The sequence below is a fragment of the Jaculus jaculus genome, chromosome 9, assembly GCF_020740685.1.
Source record: "Jaculus jaculus isolate mJacJac1 chromosome 9, mJacJac1.mat.Y.cur, whole genome shotgun sequence".
NCBI classification, from domain to species: domain Eukaryota; kingdom Metazoa; phylum Chordata; class Mammalia; order Rodentia; family Dipodidae; genus Jaculus; species Jaculus jaculus.
The window spans coordinates 86772226-86789903 of NC_059110.1; the positions used below are offsets into that span (position 1 = coordinate 86772226).

Below are 17678 nucleotides of genomic sequence, written 5' to 3' on the forward strand. Positions count from 1 at the left end.
CCTGTGGCCCCGCCCCCTGGCATGAGCAGCCGGAAGCCAACATGGCTGCCGCCGGGGCCGCAGCGACGGACCTAGGTGCGCTGGGTTTGGGGTGGCGTCAGCGGCTCCGGGTTGGCGAGGGAGGAGTGCAAGGGTGGGGGGTCGATGCGTGTGAGAGGTCCCGCCTGCCAGGGGTTGAGGGTCGCTTCGCAGGGATTGCTTCAGACCTGGGCCGGGTCCGCTCGAGCACCCGGGGATCCCTCCCAAACGCGGGCTGGGGGGCCTCAGAGCACCTGTTGCCGGGACTGGTCGGCGTTCGCCGTCGGGCCGGCGTCGGGATGCCCTTCCCGCGCCTCAGTCGGTCCCCCTGTGCCCGCAGAGGTGGTCCGGGGCAAGCGCTCCGCTCTCTTTTTCGCCGCGGTGGCCATCCTGCTGGGACTGCCGCTCTGGTGGAAGACCACGGAGACGTACCGGGCCCCGTTGCCTTACTCCCAGATCGGCGCGCTGAATGCCCTGCAGGTGAGACTTCGGTGTGGGGAGAGCCGGGCGGAGACTGTCCACCGATAACGGTGGAAACTCAGCTAAGGACCCTGCTGCCCCCTCCCGCAGCTCCGGCTCATGGTGCCTGTCACTGTCGTGTTTACTCGGGACTCAGTGCCCTTGGACGACCAGGAGAAACTACCCTTCACCGTCGTGCATGAGCGAGAGATACCCCTGAAGTGTGAGTTCCTGGGGGAGATGGTAACAGGGATGCCTTTCCAGGTTAAGCCAGACCACAAAGCCCAGAGTTGGGTTGCATAGGAGGAGCGTTTTTTTGAGGTAAGGTCTCGCTCTAGGCTGTCATGGAATTCACTGTGTAGTCTCAGGCTGGCCTGGGACTCACGGCGATCCTCCTACCTTGTCTCCAGAGTGCTAGGATTACAGGTGTGCACCATCACTCCCGGCTTCTTAAAATTTTTTTTAAAAAAATTTTTTAGTGAGCCGTTTTTGGGAAACTATTATGATTGCTATCACATTTTTGAGACTGACTTGGCTTTGAAATGAGAAAAATGGTCTGGAGAGATGGCTCAGTTATTAAAGATGCTTGTTGCAAAGTCTACTGGTTTGATACCCTGATACCCATGTAAAGCCAGACGCATGAGGTAGCACATTCATCTGGAGTTCACTTGCAGTGGCAGGAGGCCCTGGCTTGCCCATTCTCTTTCCTCCTCCCTCTCTCCTTCCCCCCTTCCCCCCCCCCCCCCGCAACTACATATGTTTTCTGGAGGCAAGTGCAACAGACTGGCCTTTTTTTTTTATGTGAGCGAGTGAGAGAAGGGACACGCCAGGGCCTCAAGTCACTGCAGTTGAACTCCAGACATGTGTGCCCTCTTGTGCGCATGTGTGACCTTGCACTTGCATCACTTTGTGCATCTGGCATACATAGGACCTGGAGATTTGAACATGAGTCCTGAAGCTTCGCAGGCAAGTGCTTTAACCACTAAGCCATCTCTCCAAAATTAAAACTGAGGGCTGGAGAGATGGCTTAATGGTTAAGGTGCTTGCCTACAAAGCCTATGGATCCATGTTTGACTCTCCACATCCCACTTAGGTCAGAAGCACAAGGTGATGCAAGTGCGCAAGGTTGCACATGTGTACAAAGTAGCACATGCATCTGGAGTTAGATTTCAGTGGCTGCAGGCCCTGCCACACCCATTCTCTCTCTCCCTCTCATGCTGTGATAAAAAAAATTAAAAATTAAAGTTGAGGGCTGGAGAGTTAGATTAATGGTTAAGGCATTTGCCTGCCAAGTCTAAGTACCCCTGTTGGACTCTCTAGATCCCACATAAACCAGGTGTACAAAGGTGAGGCAAACGCAAGGTTGCACATACCCACTAGGTGGTGCAAGCATCAGGAGTTTGATTGCAGTGTCTGAGCCCTGGCGCCAATTCTCTCTCCTCTTTCTCTGTCTCTGTCTCTCTCTCTCTCTCTAAAAAACTAATAATAATAGTTGAGAACAATATATTTTCTGTAAGCATTTTCCCCTTTTCTTTTGTTTTTCCTTATTAGCCCTTTATTTTGTAACATTTTAAGTCTTTTTTTAAAAAATATGCCTTATTTATTTATTTGAGAGAGAGAAAGAGGTGTCGGGGGTGGAAGGGAGGGTTGGGCGTGCCAGGGCCTCCAGCTATTGCAAACCGAACTCTAGATGCATGTGCCCTCTCGTGCATCTGGATTATGTGGGTCCTGAAGAGTCGAACTGGGATCCTTTGGCTTTTCAGGCAAACACTTTAACTGCTAAGCCATCTCTCCAGCCCTTTTTTTGTGGCTTTAAAAAATAATATATATTTTATTTATTTGAGAGACAGAGGAAGAGAATCGGCGTGCCAGGGCCTCCAGCCATTGCAAATGAACTCCAGATGCTTGTGCCACCTTGTGCATCTGGTTTATGGGGATTCTGAAGAGTCAAACCATGATCCTCTGGCTTTGCAGGCCAAGGTCTTAGCCACTAAGCCATCTCTCCAGCCCCTGTTTGTTAATTTTTTGTTTTTTTGTTTTTGTTTTTGTTTTTTTGAGGTAGGATCTCACTCTAGCCTAGGCTGACCTGGAATTCACTATGGAGTCTTAGGGTGGCCTCGAACTCACAGCAATCCTCCTACCTCTGCCTCCTGAGTGCTAGGATTAAAGGCATGCGTGACCACGCCCGGCTTGTTTTTCAAGGTAGGGTCTCCCTCTAGCTCAGGCTGACCTGGAATTCACTATGTAGTATCAGAGTGGCTGCGAACTCATGGCAATCCTCTTACCTCTGCCTCCTGAGTGCTGGGATTAAAGGTGTGCACCACCATGCCTGGCTTTTTTTTTTTTTTTTTAAATTTTATTTGTTATAGACAAAGAGTAAGAGAGAGTGAGAATGGGCACACCAGGGCCTCTAGCCACTGCAAACGAACTGCATGCGCCACCATGGGGACCTGGACAATTGAACCAGGGTCCTTAGGTTTGCAGGCATGCACCTTAACTGCTAAGCCAGTTCTCCAGCCCTTTTGGTTTTTTGAGGTAGGGTTTTACTCTAGCCCAAGCTGACCTGGAAATCACTGTGTAGTCTCAGGCTGGCCTTGAACTCTATGTGATCCCTCCTACCTCTGCCTCCTGAGTGCTGGGATTAAAGGTTTGCCCCACCACACCTGGCTGGGTTTAAGTCTTATATAGTACACAAAAGCATAACTTGGTCTAACTTGTGGTTTTCTGTCATCCAGTTTCTTCCTGTTGGACTCCAGGCTTTACCACATGGTCTCATCTTCAAATGGGCTCTTCTCATTACTTAGTATCTTTTATATACTAAAATAGGACTTTTTTTGCTTGTGTGGTATATGCATGTGTGTGTGCACAAATAGGTGCACCCCATGTGAGTATATGTGGAGGCCAGAGGAGAACATCAGATGTGTCTTCCTCTGTTGCTCATCTGAATGTTTCCTTGGAATAGATTCTGTCGCTTAATCCAGAGCTGCTGTTTATGGTCAGACTGGCTGACTAGTGAGCCTCAGCCATTTTCCTGCCTGTTCCCCCCACAAGCCTGGGGTTATAGGTGTGTATGGCCACTCCCAGCTGTTTATGTAGGAGCAGGAGAGTAGAAGTCAGGGCAAATCAGGCTCTCTCAAGCTCTCTTGCTTTCACAGCAAGTGCTGTTAACCGCTGAGCCTTCTTCCTAGCCCTAAAATAGGATTTTCAATCCTACTTTTGCAATAAAAATTTAAGTCGTCAAGGACCTTTTGTAAGTCCTTTTCCTGCTTTCCTTCTCAATGACCACTGCTAACAGGCTCCTCCAGCCACCCCTCATTTCTAAGCAGCAGCCTCTGATGGTTAGTATTGTCTATTTCTTTCTTAAATTATCTTAGAATTCCTTAAATTGCCATGCTTCATTCATATGGCCCTATCTATATTTCCAGCCTAGATCTTTTCACAAAAATCATAATTTTATTTCTTCTTTCTAGTTCACTTGCTTGCTGAGACAATATCTCACTGTGTAGCCCAGGCTAGACTTAATACTTTTAACCATCCTTCTGACTCAGTTTTCTGAGTGCAGGAATTACAACTTTGTGCTACCATACCCGACTGTAATTTAGGTCTCATACTCAGTAGTGTCAGACAACATTACTTGATGCTGCTGCTGATTGCGTTTGTGTGTGTGTGTGTGTGTGTGTGTGCACGCGCACTTCTTGCTTCTTGCTTCTACAAACAAACTGAGATAGTTGTGACAAAATCCAGCTTTTGTGGATAGCTGGGAAATTGAATCCTGGCTGGCAAGCTTCGGAAGCAAGTGTCTTTTAACTGCTGAGCCATCTTCCCAGTCCTCAGCTATTGATTCTTGTCTATTCAAAAGTAGCCATTTTGTCTCTTTAAGCATTGAACGATATATTTTCTTTCTTCATTTGTTACATTGGTCAGAAACTTCAAGAAGAAGAATGCTTAGTAACAGTGAGAATAATAGAGGAGATAACAGGCATCTTTGTTTTATTACTGACTTATGGAATTGCATTGCAGTTAGATTTCATTATTGTGCTTTTGTTGTTGTTGTTTGAGGTAGGGTCGCTTGCTCTAGCCCAGGCTGACCTGCAATTCACTAGGTAGTTTCAGGGTGACCTCAAACTCTTGCCAATCCTCCTACCTTTGCCCAAGTGCTGGGATTAAGCATGGCTCTGTGCTTAATTTTTATTGGGATTGTCCATTGGATTTAATTATTTGGGGATAGCAGTTGGAATGACCATACTGTTTTTCTCCTTTCACCTACTCATAATGCATGTTGAACTAGACTTCCCAGGGGGGAGATTTCAGGCTAGCGGACCCGTGTGCACAAGGCAGAGGCAGGAGCTGAGGGAGAAGGAGAGATGGGTGTTGTGTGTCTGCTGTCATCCATGCAGAAGTGATTAGAGTTGGCTGTTGCTTGGTACTTGCTCTTTCTCTGTGGACAACCATCTGCTGCGTGTAGCGCTGGTGAGCGCTTGGACTGGGAAGGTCTAATGCCCTTCCCATCTGCTCTTTCCCTCCAGACAAAATGAAAATCAAATGTCGCTTCCAGAAAGCTTATCGGAGAGCTTTGGACCATGAGGAAGAGGCCCTGTCATTGAGCAGTGTGCAAGGTATTCTGATGACATGTCCTATTTTTCCTTTTGATCTCTTTAGTGTATGATTTCCATGTTGTGCTTAACCTCCAAAACTTCCCAAGAAGGCTGGGAGGTACCTGGAGGTACCTTGGAGTTGAGTGTGGGCCCTGGAGGCTCAGAGAGCTTGATTGGCTGCAGAGTTTGCTGAGTGTGAATGGAGGTGTGGCCCAAGCACCCCATGGGAACCTGGGGGAGATGGAACCATGTTGCTTTTGGTGTATCACCACTTTTGTCCCCAGAGGCAGAAGCCATCTTAGCTGAGGCGGAGGAGCAAGCAGAGGGCTCCCTGACTGTGTATGTGATTTCTGAACACTCATCACTTCTTCCCCAGGTAGGGCAAGCAGAGCGGTTGGGGACTTGCCCTTTCTGTTTAGCTCGTCCTCTCTCAGGCCTCCAGGGGGCAGTGCTGCCTCTATCGTCCATTTACTACTGAAAGTTCCCACATTAAAAAAAAAAAAGGTCAGGGGTGGTGGTGTACACCTTTACTCCTAGCACTCAGGAGGCAGAGGTGGGAGGGTCACTGTGAGTTTGAGGACAGCCTGGAACTACAGAGTGAGTTCCAGGTCAGCCTTGGCTACAGGGCGACCCTATCTCAGAACACCCCCTTCCCCCCTTAAAAAAAAGAAAAAACAGAAAGAAAGAAAAAGGAATACAAAGCATGCCAGCAGGATTTATTCACTTATACTGATATTGGGTTTTTCCAAATCTAAGACTTGTGTGTGGTTGAAGTGTCAGTGACCACTTGAAATGGAAAATATCAGCAGGTTTGCAAAGCAGCTGGCTTGAGTGGATTGTGATGGTAATACAGGTGGCACATTGACTTTTTCATGTGAGGAGTAGAAGTCTGGGAGGGTCTCACTGTAGCCCAGGCTGGCCTGGAATTCACTATGTAGTCTCAAGTTGGCCTTGAACTCATGGCAATCCTCCTACCTCTGCCTTCCAAGTGCTGGGATTAAAGGTGTTAACCACCACATCAGGCTGTAGGCCATTTTCTTTTTTTTTTTTTTTTCTGAGTAGGGTCTTGCTGTAGCCCAGGCTGACCTGGAACTCACTGTGTAGTCTCAGAGTGGCCTTAAACTCACAGCAGTCCTCCTATCTCTGTTTCCCAAGTGCTGGGATTAAAAGCATGTGCCACCATGCCTGGCTCTTTTTTATTTTATTTTTTGGTTTGTCCAAGGTAGGGTCTCACTCCAACCCAGGCTGACCTGTAATTCAGTGTGTAGACTTAGAGTGGCCTTGAACTTACAGTGATCCTCCTACCTCAACCTCCCAAGAGCTGGGATTAAAGGTGTGTGCCACCATGCCTGGCTTTTTATTTTATTTATTTATTTGAGAGAGAATGGGCAGGGGTAGGGCAGAGGCAGAAAGAGAGAATGGGCAAGCCAGGGCCTTCAGCCACTGCAAACTAACTCCAGACACATGTACCACCTTGTACTGGGTGTACTAGGTACTGGGGAATTGAACCTGGGTCCTTAGGCTTCACAGGCAAGTGCCTTAACTGCTAAACCATTTTTCCAGCCTTCTTTTTTTCTTTTTAAAACTATTTTTAGGCAGGTGTGGTGGCGCACACCTTTAATTCCAGCACTTGGGAGACAGAGGTAGAAGGATCGCCTTAAGTTCAAGGCCACTGAGGTAGAAGGATCGCCTTAAATTCAAGGCCACTCTGAGACTACATAGTGAATTCCAGGTCAGCCTGGGCTAGAGCAAAACCCTACCTTGAAAAACCAAAACAAATTTCACTTATTTATTTACTTGAGAGAGGGTATAGGCATACCAGGGCCTCTTTCTGCTGTAAAGGAACTCCAGATGCATGTGCCACTGTGCATTTTGCTTTACATGGGTACTGGGGAATTGCTTCTGGACCAGCAAGCTTTGTAAGCAACCACCTAACTGCTGAACCATCTTCCCAGCCCCATTTTCTTATGGAATAGCTTCTCCCCCCCCCCCCCCCGCCATCCCCCTCCCCCTGCCCATGGTTTTTTTTGAAACAGGGTCTCACTCTAGCCGAGACTGACCTGGAATTCACTGTGTAGTCTCAGGCTGGCCTTGAACTCAGGGCAATCCTCCTACCTCCTCCCCCTGAGTGCTGGGATTAGAGGCATGCATCACTATGCCCAGCTAATAATCTTTTAAAGAAAGAATAAAAGTCCAGAGTCATAATTTCCTTTCTGCTTCTTTCACTGTGCCATGGCATTCTGTCCTTTCTTTACTCTCACAGGACATGATGAGCTACATTGGGCCTGAGAGGACAGCAGTTGTGCGGGGTATAACACACCGAGAGGCCTTTAACATCATTGGTCGCCGCATCATCCAAATAGCCCAGGCCATGTCTCTGACTGAGGATGTGCTTGCTGCTGCTCTGGCCGATCACCTCCCGGAGGACAAATGGAGCGCTGATAAGAGGAGGCCTCTCAAGTCCAGCTTGGGTAGGACATGGCTTTGGCCTGGGAAGAGGGAGGAGCTACACATCAACTCCACTCCTTTTTTCTCTGGTCTATTTTTTTTTCTTTTTGTTTTTTTCAAGGTAGGGTCTCACTGTATCCCAGGCTGATCTGGAACTCACTCTGTAGTCCCAGGCTAGCCTTGAACTCCCAGGAATCCTTCTTCCTCTGTCTCCCGAGTGCTGGGACTTAAAGGTGTGTGTCACCATGCCCGGCTGGTCTACTTTATTTTAAGTACTAAAAAGTCCTCATCCCACTGTGTCCCTCCTTTGATTCCATGATGGCAACCCAGCTGCATTCCTGAAGAGAACCAAGTTTAGTTTCATAGGGGTGCAGGCTACCCTTCTACCATCATCTCCCGTGGCTTCTGACTTCCCTGACTTCTGTTGCTACAGGCTATGAGATCACCTTCAGTTTACTCAACCCAGACCCCAAGTCCCATGATGTCCACTGGGATATTGAGGGCGCTGTCCGGCGCTACGTACAGCCCTTTCTGAATGCCCTTAGTGTTGCTGGCAACTTCTCCGTGGACTCCCAGGTAAGACAGGTGTGAGCTGAGGAGTTGCATGTCTGTCTGTTCTTCCATATCAGAGAGCTGGTTGGTTTTGTAGGAGAGGTGTGTGCATGGCAGTTGTCATAAGAACTGCTATAGGGGGGTAGTTTGGGGGTCACATGTGTGTGTTTATTCATCTCTGGGTTCCTTGGAGGCAGGCTCTGGTGTCTTTCTCTCTGTGGTGTCCATCTCGGAGTTCTATTGGTTCAGATTAGCAAAGCTTCCTATGGCTGCTTCTAGAGCTTATTCAGCAGTTGCACAGATATTAAGGCCATCAGCCATCCTTAAGGAATTTATCTATTTTTCTAAAGAGCTTCCTGAAACATGTGAACATAGTAACAGTTGAGATGTGAGGAATGTAGCTAGCTTTCTGTATCATTTCATGTCCATATAGGGAGAATGTGAGGGAATGTTTATCAGGTCTTGCTGGTGGGAGTGGCTGTTTCTGAAGAGCTGGCTTGGTTTGATCTTGTAGATGGAGTTGTGCTGTTCTTTGTTTCCCCAGTTATTTAGGCTGTTAGGAAATCTAGTAAAGTACATGGTGTTCAACACATGTATTTAGTGTTTCAACTTTTACCTTGATTTCATTATTTTCTTTTCTGTACCTTTTTTATCTGAGGCCTGATTTTGTCTCATATATATTGCCTTATCCTGTTATCTTTTCAAGGCATCTCAAATCTGTTTTGGAAAAAGTGGACTGTAAATCATCGTACCGTTCTCTATGCTTTACAGATCCTTTACTATGCGATGTTGGGAGTAAACCCCCGCTTTGACCAAGCCTCATCCAGCTACTACTTGGCCATGCATAGCCTCCCCCATGTTATCAACCCTGTGGAGTCCCGGCTAGGTGAGATTCTGAGGGCCAGAGTCCTCCTGCTAGGCCAGGGGAGGACCCTGGTATAACTTGGGGTTGGAGGTGGGTTGTGTATTTTGAATGTTTCTGGCATGGGTTGATCTGTGTGGACTGTGGAGATTTAGGTCTGTCCTTGTCTCCTCTCCTTCCCTCCCTTTTTTCTTTCCTTCCTTTCTATCATTTTGGTATTTGTAGTATGGTGTGTGGGTGTATGTGTGGTATATTGTATGCACATGTGTGTGTGCCCTATATGGACATGACTATATGGAGATGACAGACACTCCTATCATCTTTTTCACCTTATTTCTTTTTTCTTTATTTTTATTATTGACAACTTCCATAACTGTAAACAATATCCCATGGTAATTCCCTCCCTCTCCCCACTTTCCCCTTTGAAACTCCACTGTCCATCATATCCCCTTCCTCTCTCAATCATTCTCTTTTATTTGTATGTCATCATCTTTTCCTCCTATTATGATGGTCTTGTGTAGGTAGTGTCAGGCATTGTGAGGTCATGGATATACAGGCCATTTTGTGTCTGGAGGAGCACGTTGTAAGGAGTCCTACCTACTTTGGCTCTTACATTCTTTCTGACACCTCTCTTCTGCAATGGACCCTGACCCTTGGAAGGTGCTTTCACCTTATTTCTTTTTCTTTTTTTTTTAATATTTTATTTTTTTTTATTTATTTTTTAAAAATTAATTAATTATTTATTTATTTGAGAGCGACAGACACAGAAAGAAAGACAGATAGAGGGAGAGAGAGAGAATGGGCGCGCCAGGGCTTCCAGCCTCTGCAAACGAACTCCAGACGCGTGCGCCCCCTTGTGCATCTGGCTAACGTGCGACCTGGGGAACCGAGCCTCGAACCGGGGTCCTTAGGCTTCACAGGCAAGCGCTTAACCGCTAAGCCATCTCTCCAGCCCTCACCTTATTTCTTTAAGATAGTCTCTTACTGAGCATGGAGTCATTTTTTGATAAGACTGGCTGGCCAGTGAGCCCCAGTGATCCTCCTGTCTTTGCCCCTCTCAGCGTTGAGGCTATAGAGATGCACAGTGACTCCTGTTTTTTTGTTGTTTTTTTTTCTTCGAGGTAGGGTCTCAAGCACAGGTTGACTTGGAATTCACTATGGAGTCTCAGGGATGCCTCTAACTCACGGAGATCCTCCTACCTCTACCTTCCGAGTGCTGAGATTAAAAGGGTGTGCCACCATGCCCGGCTCTATTTTTTTATTATTATTATTATTATTATTTTATTTGAGAGAGACAGGCAAAGAGAGAAAGAGGCAGAGAGAGAGAGAGAGAGAATGGGCGCACCAGGGCCTCCAGCCACTGCAAACGAACTCCAGACGTGTGCACCCCCTTGTGCATCTGGCTAACATGGTCCTGGGGAATCGAGCCTTGAACGGGGGTCCTTAGGCTTCACAGGGAAGCGCTTAACCGCTAAGCCATCTCTCCAGCCCCTCTATTTTTTTTAAAAATATTTTATTTTTATTTATTTAAGAGCAAGAGTGAGGGAGAGAGAAAGAGAATATGGGCAAACCAGGGCCTCTGGCCATTGCAAATGAACTCCAGATGCATGCGCTGCCTTGTGTGCATCTGGCTTACATGGATCCTGGGGAATAGAGCTGAGGTCCTTCGGATTTGTAAGCAAGCACCTTAACTGCTAAGCTAGCTCTCCAGCCCTACCCCCTTTTTTGGAGATGGTCTGTAGCTTAAGAAAGCCAGCAAAAGTTTATAAAGTCTGAGTGTTTATTTGCTGTTTGTGTGAATACATGTGTGCACCAAGATACCAGGGTCTGTCTCTCTTTAATATTTTATTTATTTATTATTTATTTATTAATATTATTAATATTTATTTATTAGACAGAGAAGGGGCATCCCAGGGCTCGCTTGCACTTGTGCTTTCTCTCTCTCTTTAGAGCTACACAACCATATCTTTTTTTTTTTTTTCCAAGGTAGGGTTTCACTCTAGCCCAGTCTGATCTGGAATTCACTATGTAGACTCAGTGTGGCCCTGAGCTCACACAGTCCTCCTACCTCTGCCTCCCAAGTGCTGGGATTAAAGACGTGCACCACACCCAGCTGTATCTTACTTTTTTATTTTTAGTTTTTGGTTTTTCGAGGTAAGGTCTCACTCTAGTTCAGGCTGACCTGGAATTCACTCTGTAGTCTCAGGGTGGCCTCGGACTCATGGCGATCTCCTACCTCTGCCTCCCAAATTCTGGGATTAAAGGTGTGTGCCACCACGCCCGGCTTTTAATATTTTATTTCTTTATCTATTTGAGAGAGAGAGAGAGAGAGGAAGAGGCAGAGAGAAAGAGAGAATGGGAATTCCAGGGCCTTCAGCCACTGCAAACAAACTCTAGACACATGTGCCCCCTGTGCATCTGGCTTACTTGGGTCCTGGGAAACTGAACCAGGGTCCTTAGGCTTTGCAGGCAAATGCCTTAACCGTTCAGCCATTTCCCCAGCCCTATATCTTATTTTATACTTAGTTATTTGTTACCTTTATTAACAACCTCCATATATATAAACAGTATACCATGATCGTAATCCTCTCCCACTACTTTCCCTTTTCTCCCTGCCCTATTCCTCCTGCACTGAATCCCTTCCTCATTCCAACTAGTCTATTTTTTTAATATTTTATCTGGGGGGAGGGCAGAAGCAGAGGCAGGTAGAGAGAGAGAATGGACATGGCAGGACCTCTAGCTGCTGCAAACGAACTCTAGACACATGAGCCACCTTGTGCATCTGGCTTTATGTGAGTATGGAGAATCGAACCTGGGTCGTTAGGCTTCACAGGCGCACCTTAACCACTAAGCCATCTCTCCAGCCCAAGAGCAGAATTTGAATAAATTGCTGTGCTGGTTGAGGTAGAGAAACCTTGAAGATTATAATCTTTCATTTTTGGGATGGAGCCTAGGCAGAGTAGGCATGGCCAAGAACTGTAATAAAGGCAGACCAAAGTTGGATATATTGCTGAGTGTGAACCAAGAGTTAGGAGGAGAGGCATTTATTGTCTCAGCAAATGTCCTTTCCCTTCCTTCACTGTTTCATTCATTCAGCAGACACTAGCTGAGGGACTGCTTTGTGACAGTATGAACAGAGTCAGAAGGGCAGTGCAAGTTCAAGGAACCATGAGCTTAGTATAGATGAGTAAGCATAGCAATCCAGGTTGCTCAGAGTAGGTTTGTATAACTGAACTGTGGTGGGTGACCATGTGGCTGGCAAGTCATGTCATAAGAACCATGTTAAGGAGTTTGAACTTGAACCTGATATGAAGGTCACTGAAGGATGGCATGGTCAGTCTGACATGAAGTCAGATTTATACTTGTGCATCATACTAGTTAGAGAGAGGAGGTGCCAAAGAACTAGCTAGCTGTCTTGGATGGTCAGAGGGGGCCTCTTAGGAGAGGAGACTCTTGGGGAATTTGGGCATTAAGGTCTGTGCTTTATCCATATGACACATTTCTGGAGAAATTTGGAGGACTAGAGAGAGGATATCCTAGTCATTATCATTTGGGAAACAGAGTCCCAGAGTGAGTGACCAAGGTAGAGGCTTACCCTGGAACTGAATTGAGGTGTAATGTGTTTTGGTACCTAATTCCCCTCTGTTTATCCTACAGGGTCCAGTGCTGCCTCCCTGTACCCTGTGCTCAACTTTCTACTCTATGTGCCTGAGCTTGCCCACTCCCCACTGTACATCCAGGACAAGGATGGGGCTCCAGTAGCCACTAATGCTTTCCACAGTCCCCGCTGGGGTGGCATTATGGTAATAGTCACACTAAGCAGGTCCTAGGGCCTATACTTCAGGGACAGATAGTTATTTCCCTGAAATTTGATTCAGCCTCCTTTCTTTCTTTCTTTTTTTTTTTTTCGAGGTAGGGTTTCACTCTAGCCCAGACTGACCTGGAATTCACTATGGAGTCTCAGGGTGGCCTCAAACTCACGGTGATCCTCCTATCTCTGCAGTGCTGGGATTAAAGGCGTGCACCACCGTGCCCAGCTTGATTCAGCTTTCCTTGGGGCAAAGGGAGGATTCTTCATAGCCCTGCTTGTGGGGATGGGCAGGCAACAAGGAGGTGACAGGTGCTTGTGGTCATCCTCTGCCACCTCTCCTATTTTTATTTCTATTGGTATTTTCTTTTTTGTTACCGTTGTACACTTACTGGCTTGTACTTGGGACTAGTCTGTGTCCATCTTAGCTCTTGGCTCTGTGCAAGTCTTGTAAGGGTGAGAACCTTGTCTCCTCTGTTATACTGGGAGCTTCTCCTGAGTGGGAGTGATAAAACAAGATTTATTTAAAAATACCCCATTTTGTTTTATAGGATTTTTAAAGGATAATTTACTTAAAGCTCCTCATATTAGATACTCAGAATAATGTTAACTATGCCACTGAGTTTATAGCCTTTAGAAACCAGAGGACATGCTTTCTTTTTCTCTCGTGTGCTCAGGAATGTTTAGCAGAGCTGTGTGCCTGGTCCTGGGTGGTGTTAAAACAACCTCATTCCCCCTTTCAGGTATACAATGTTGACCCCAAAGCCTATAATGCCTCAGAGCTACCAGTGAGAGTCGAGGTGGACATGGTGCGAGTGATGGAGGTGTTCCTGGCTCAGTTAAGGTGAGGCCCTGGCTTCTCTACTTACGGTCATGAGGCCATGGAGGGTGTGGCCATAGTCTTTGGTTAGAGAGGGGTTGTAGAGCAGAATGAAATCTCACCTGGTGGGGATACCATGAGCTCCAGGGAAAACAAGAAAGGTTTCCAAGGACCCTATCATCTTTCTGAGAAGGACAAGTAACTGGCAAAACATGTTTTTAGATATATAGGCATGGGGCTAAAGATGTGGCTCAGTGGTTAAAGGCATTTGCTTGCAAAGTCTCACAACCTGGGTTTGATTCCCCAGTACCCATGTAAAGCCAGATGCACAAAGTGGTACATGTATCTGGAACAAGTTTGCAGTGGCAGGAGGCCCTGAAATACCCATTCTCTCTCTCTGTCTCTCAATAAATACCGAGAGAAATAGACTTATGGAAGTCAGGTTCCAAGGTTATGATTGGGCTGCTTAGGAAAACAATGTTGATTCTTGTGCTAAGTGATTTATTGAGAGTAGCTGTCTGTTGCTTGTATTGAAGATGTTGACTGCTCCTGGGCTTATTAGGACAGAGTATTCTGATAACTAGCAGGGTGTGTCTTGGGTGAAGCCTTAGACAAGCACAACACACTTGTCATCCCGCCACTCAGCCCCATTGGGTCCATTTGTTCAAAGAAAGGGTGGAGAGTTGGGATTAAACTAAATTAACAGAAATATTTTAGTCATGGAACCTTTTTTTAAATATTTATTTATTTATTTGAGGGGGACACAGAGAGAAAGCGGCAGATTGAGGAAATGGGCATGCCAGGGCCTCCAACCACTGCAAATGAACTCCAGACACATGTGCCACCTTGTGTGCTGGCTTACATGGGTACTGGGGGAATTGAACCTGGGTCCTTAGTTTTTGCAGGCAAGTTCCTTAACCACTAAGCCATCTCTCCAGCCTGGAACCTTTTATTTTTATTTATTTATTTCTTGAGAGAGAGAGGGAGGGAAGGAGAATATTGGTGCACCAGGACCTCAGCCACTGCAATCAAACTCCAGATACTTGTGCTACCTAGTGGGCACGTCCAACCTTGTGCTTGCCTCACTTTTGTGCATCTGGCTTATGTGGGATCTTGGAGAGTCAAACATGGGTCCTTAGGCTTTGCAGGCAAGTGCCATAACTGCTAACACATCTCTCCAGCCCCCCCCTTTTTTTTTTGGTTTTTCAAAGTAGGGTCTCACTCTAGCCCAGGCTGACCTGGAATTCACTATGTAGTCTCAGGGTGGCCTCGAACTCACGGTGATCCTTCTACCTCTGCTCTTGAGTGTTAGGATTAAAGGTGTGCACCACCACACCCGGTTCTCCAGCCCTTTAAAAAAATTTTTTTTTAAATTTTTATTTGTTTATTAGAGAGAAAGAGAGAATTGGCATGCCAGGGTTTCTAGTCGCTGCAGATGAACTCCAGATGCATGTGCCACCTGTGCATCTAGTTTACGTGGGTACTGGGGAACCGAACCTGGGTCCTTTGGCTTTGCAGGCAAGTGCCTTAACTGCTAAACCATCTCTCCAGCTCCTGGGACCTTTTTTGTTTGTTTAATTTTTTTTTTAAATTTTTGTTTTTTTGGAGGTAGGGTCTCTCGCTCTAGCCAGGCTGACCTGGAATTCAGTATGTAGTCTCAGGGTGGCCTTGAACTCATGATGTTCTTCCTACCCCTACCTCCCAGTGCTAGGATTAAAGGCGTGTGCCACCACACCCAGCTGGAACCTTTTTCAAACAAGATCTTGGGAGCCCAATATAGACATAGGTTGAGGCAGGGTTTGGGGATCAGGGTTGCTTGGTGGTGCTGCTCACCTCTTCCCACCCTGTGGTTCTCAGTAAGATTGAGAATCCCAGGCTTGGGCCAATGTTGTAGGCATTGTAGGATTATAGGATTGCAGGAGTTGTGATCTGACTTCCTGTTGTTGCCACAGGCTGCTCTTTGGGATTGCTCAGCCTCAGGTGCCTCCAAAATGCCTACTTTCAGGGCCCAAGAGTGAAGGGCTAATGACCTGGGAACTAGACCGGCTACTTTGGGCCCGGTCAGTGGAGAACCTGGCCACAGCCACCACGACTCTCACCTCCCTGGCCCAGCTTCTGGGCAAGATCAGCAACATTGTCATCAAGGACGATGTGGCATCTGAGGTAAATGGACAAGGGAGGGGTGAGCCTGGATATGTGTTGCCATGCCAGCTCCCCAGTGGGAGTCTCGATGGTGATAAGGGAAGATTTCAAGCCAGTAGACTTCTGTGTTAACCTGGGTGGACTCTAGGCAATGTGAGATGGAAGGTAAAGTAAGACCTTCCCTACCCATATCTATGACCCCCATCCCCTCCTTTTCTAGGTGTATAGGGCTGTAGCTGCAGTCCAGAAGGCAGCAGAGGAGTTGGCCTCTGGGCACCTGTCATCTGCCTTTGTTGCCAGCCAGGAAGCTGTGACATCCTCTGAGCGTGCCTTTTTTGATCCCTCGCTCCTCCATCTCCTGTATTTTCCTGACGACCAGAAATTTGCCATCTATATCCCACTGTTCTTGCCTATGGCTGTGCCCATCCTCCTGTCACTGGTCAAGATCTTCATGGAGACTCGCAAGTCCTGGGCAAAGCCAGAAAAGACAGACTGAGCCAGGCAGCATATTAGTAGGACCCTTCGCTTTTGGCCAAAGTGGGCGCCTGTACATTGAGAGGCCCGTGAGACCTTCCTGTGGTGTTTCGTCTTCAGTCTCCTCTGTTGGCTCTCCACCTTCCAAAGGACCACACTCAAGGAGGACTCCTCTTCCCTGCCTTCCTGTTCCTTTGGCTCTGGTCTTCTACCACTCCTAGGAGCCTCAAAAGGCACATCATCTGGATCTCTGTATCTGGCTTGAACTTGAGGGTCCCATGGTATCCCCCTCCAGGGCAGGGGTATCCTGTACTTTTGATGTCGGCCTGGTACACTCTTACTGGGAGGGGCCCTTAGGGGAAAGCCCTGGGCTACACTAATTGGAGCCACCTCTCTTCTCTCCTGACAGCCCCTGGAGTCCTCCTTTGTTCTTCCCTTCTCCTAGCTGACTTCACCCGTTGGATATAGCCTGTTATAGGAGGTAGCAGCTTAGGACTTGGTGCTGTGTGTGTGGCTGAGTTTCCCTTTACCCTTTCAGAGAAGCAGTGTGGGAGAAAGTTTCTGACTTGCAATCCAGCAGGGCTGATTCTAGACCCTTGCTTCTGCACTTAAATTGACTGGGGAGCTTTGTGTAAGCCACTTTTCTCACTTAGCCTGTCTCAATCCACTGATAAGGATGGTTGTGAGGAGTAAATGTGATAAGCACGTGAAAGTGTCTAATATTTTAACCTTTTTAAAAAAGTATGTTAGGGGCTGGAGAGATGGCTCAGTGGTTAAAGTACTTGCCAGCAAAGCCTAATGACTCCGGTTCAGTTCCCCAGTACCCATATAAAGCCAGATGCGCAAAGTGGCACATGCATCTGGAGTTCATTTGCAGGGGCTAGAAGCCCTGGCTTGCCTCTCTTGTCTCTCTCTCCCAAATAGTAGTAGGAGCCAAGCCTGGTGATGCACATCTTTCATCCCAGCACTCCGTAGTCAGTGATAGCAGGGAATCAGTGAGTTGGAGGCCAGCCTGGGCTAGAGTGAGACCCTACCTCAAAAATAAATAAATAAATAAATAAAACATACAATTTGGAAATTGTCCTGAGCTCCCAAGTCATTGTGTTCCATATGGCCATTTGTCATCCGTGTGACCGTTCTTGCCTCACTTTCTGTAGGGCTCATGGATGGCTAGTCAGTCGAGCTGTGGCCTTTCCATGTCTTGGGTGGCCTGAGGCTGTGAACATCTTTTTCTTTTTAGCAGGGATTCTGGGAGAAAATAGCTTGAACCACGGAGAGCCCTGGGTTACTTACCCAGTTACTCATTTAGTAAGGGGAAATACTGAGTACTGGCTGCAAGGAGTGATGTGTGAGTGTAGCTGGGGTATTGGGGGAGGGGGGACACTGGAGACAATCCCAGCGCTCATGGTGCTGACCTTCAAGCGGGAGAGTCAGAACTTACTGCATTAGAAAAATCAGGTTGGTCAGCTTAGAGACTGAAAACTGGGTGGGTGTGAGGGA

At 47.1% G+C, this 17678-nt stretch overlaps 1 protein-coding gene across 1 annotated transcript; it reads left to right on the forward strand.

Moving 5' to 3' along the window:
- Positions 1-11: 11 nt before the first annotated feature.
- Pigs (phosphatidylinositol glycan anchor biosynthesis class S) lies at positions 12-16890 on the forward strand. Its single transcript, XM_004664609.2, has 12 exons — positions 12-75; positions 359-498; positions 589-700; positions 5004-5093; positions 5357-5448; positions 7336-7543; positions 7954-8096; positions 8844-8958; positions 12592-12737; positions 13486-13586; positions 15515-15725; positions 15925-16890. The coding sequence occupies exons 1-12, from the start codon at positions 42-44 to the stop codon at positions 16198-16200; spliced, it is 1668 nt and encodes a 555-aa protein (XP_004664666.1). The 5' UTR covers positions 12-41; the 3' UTR covers positions 16201-16890.
- The last annotated feature ends 788 nt before the right edge of the window (positions 16891-17678 follow it).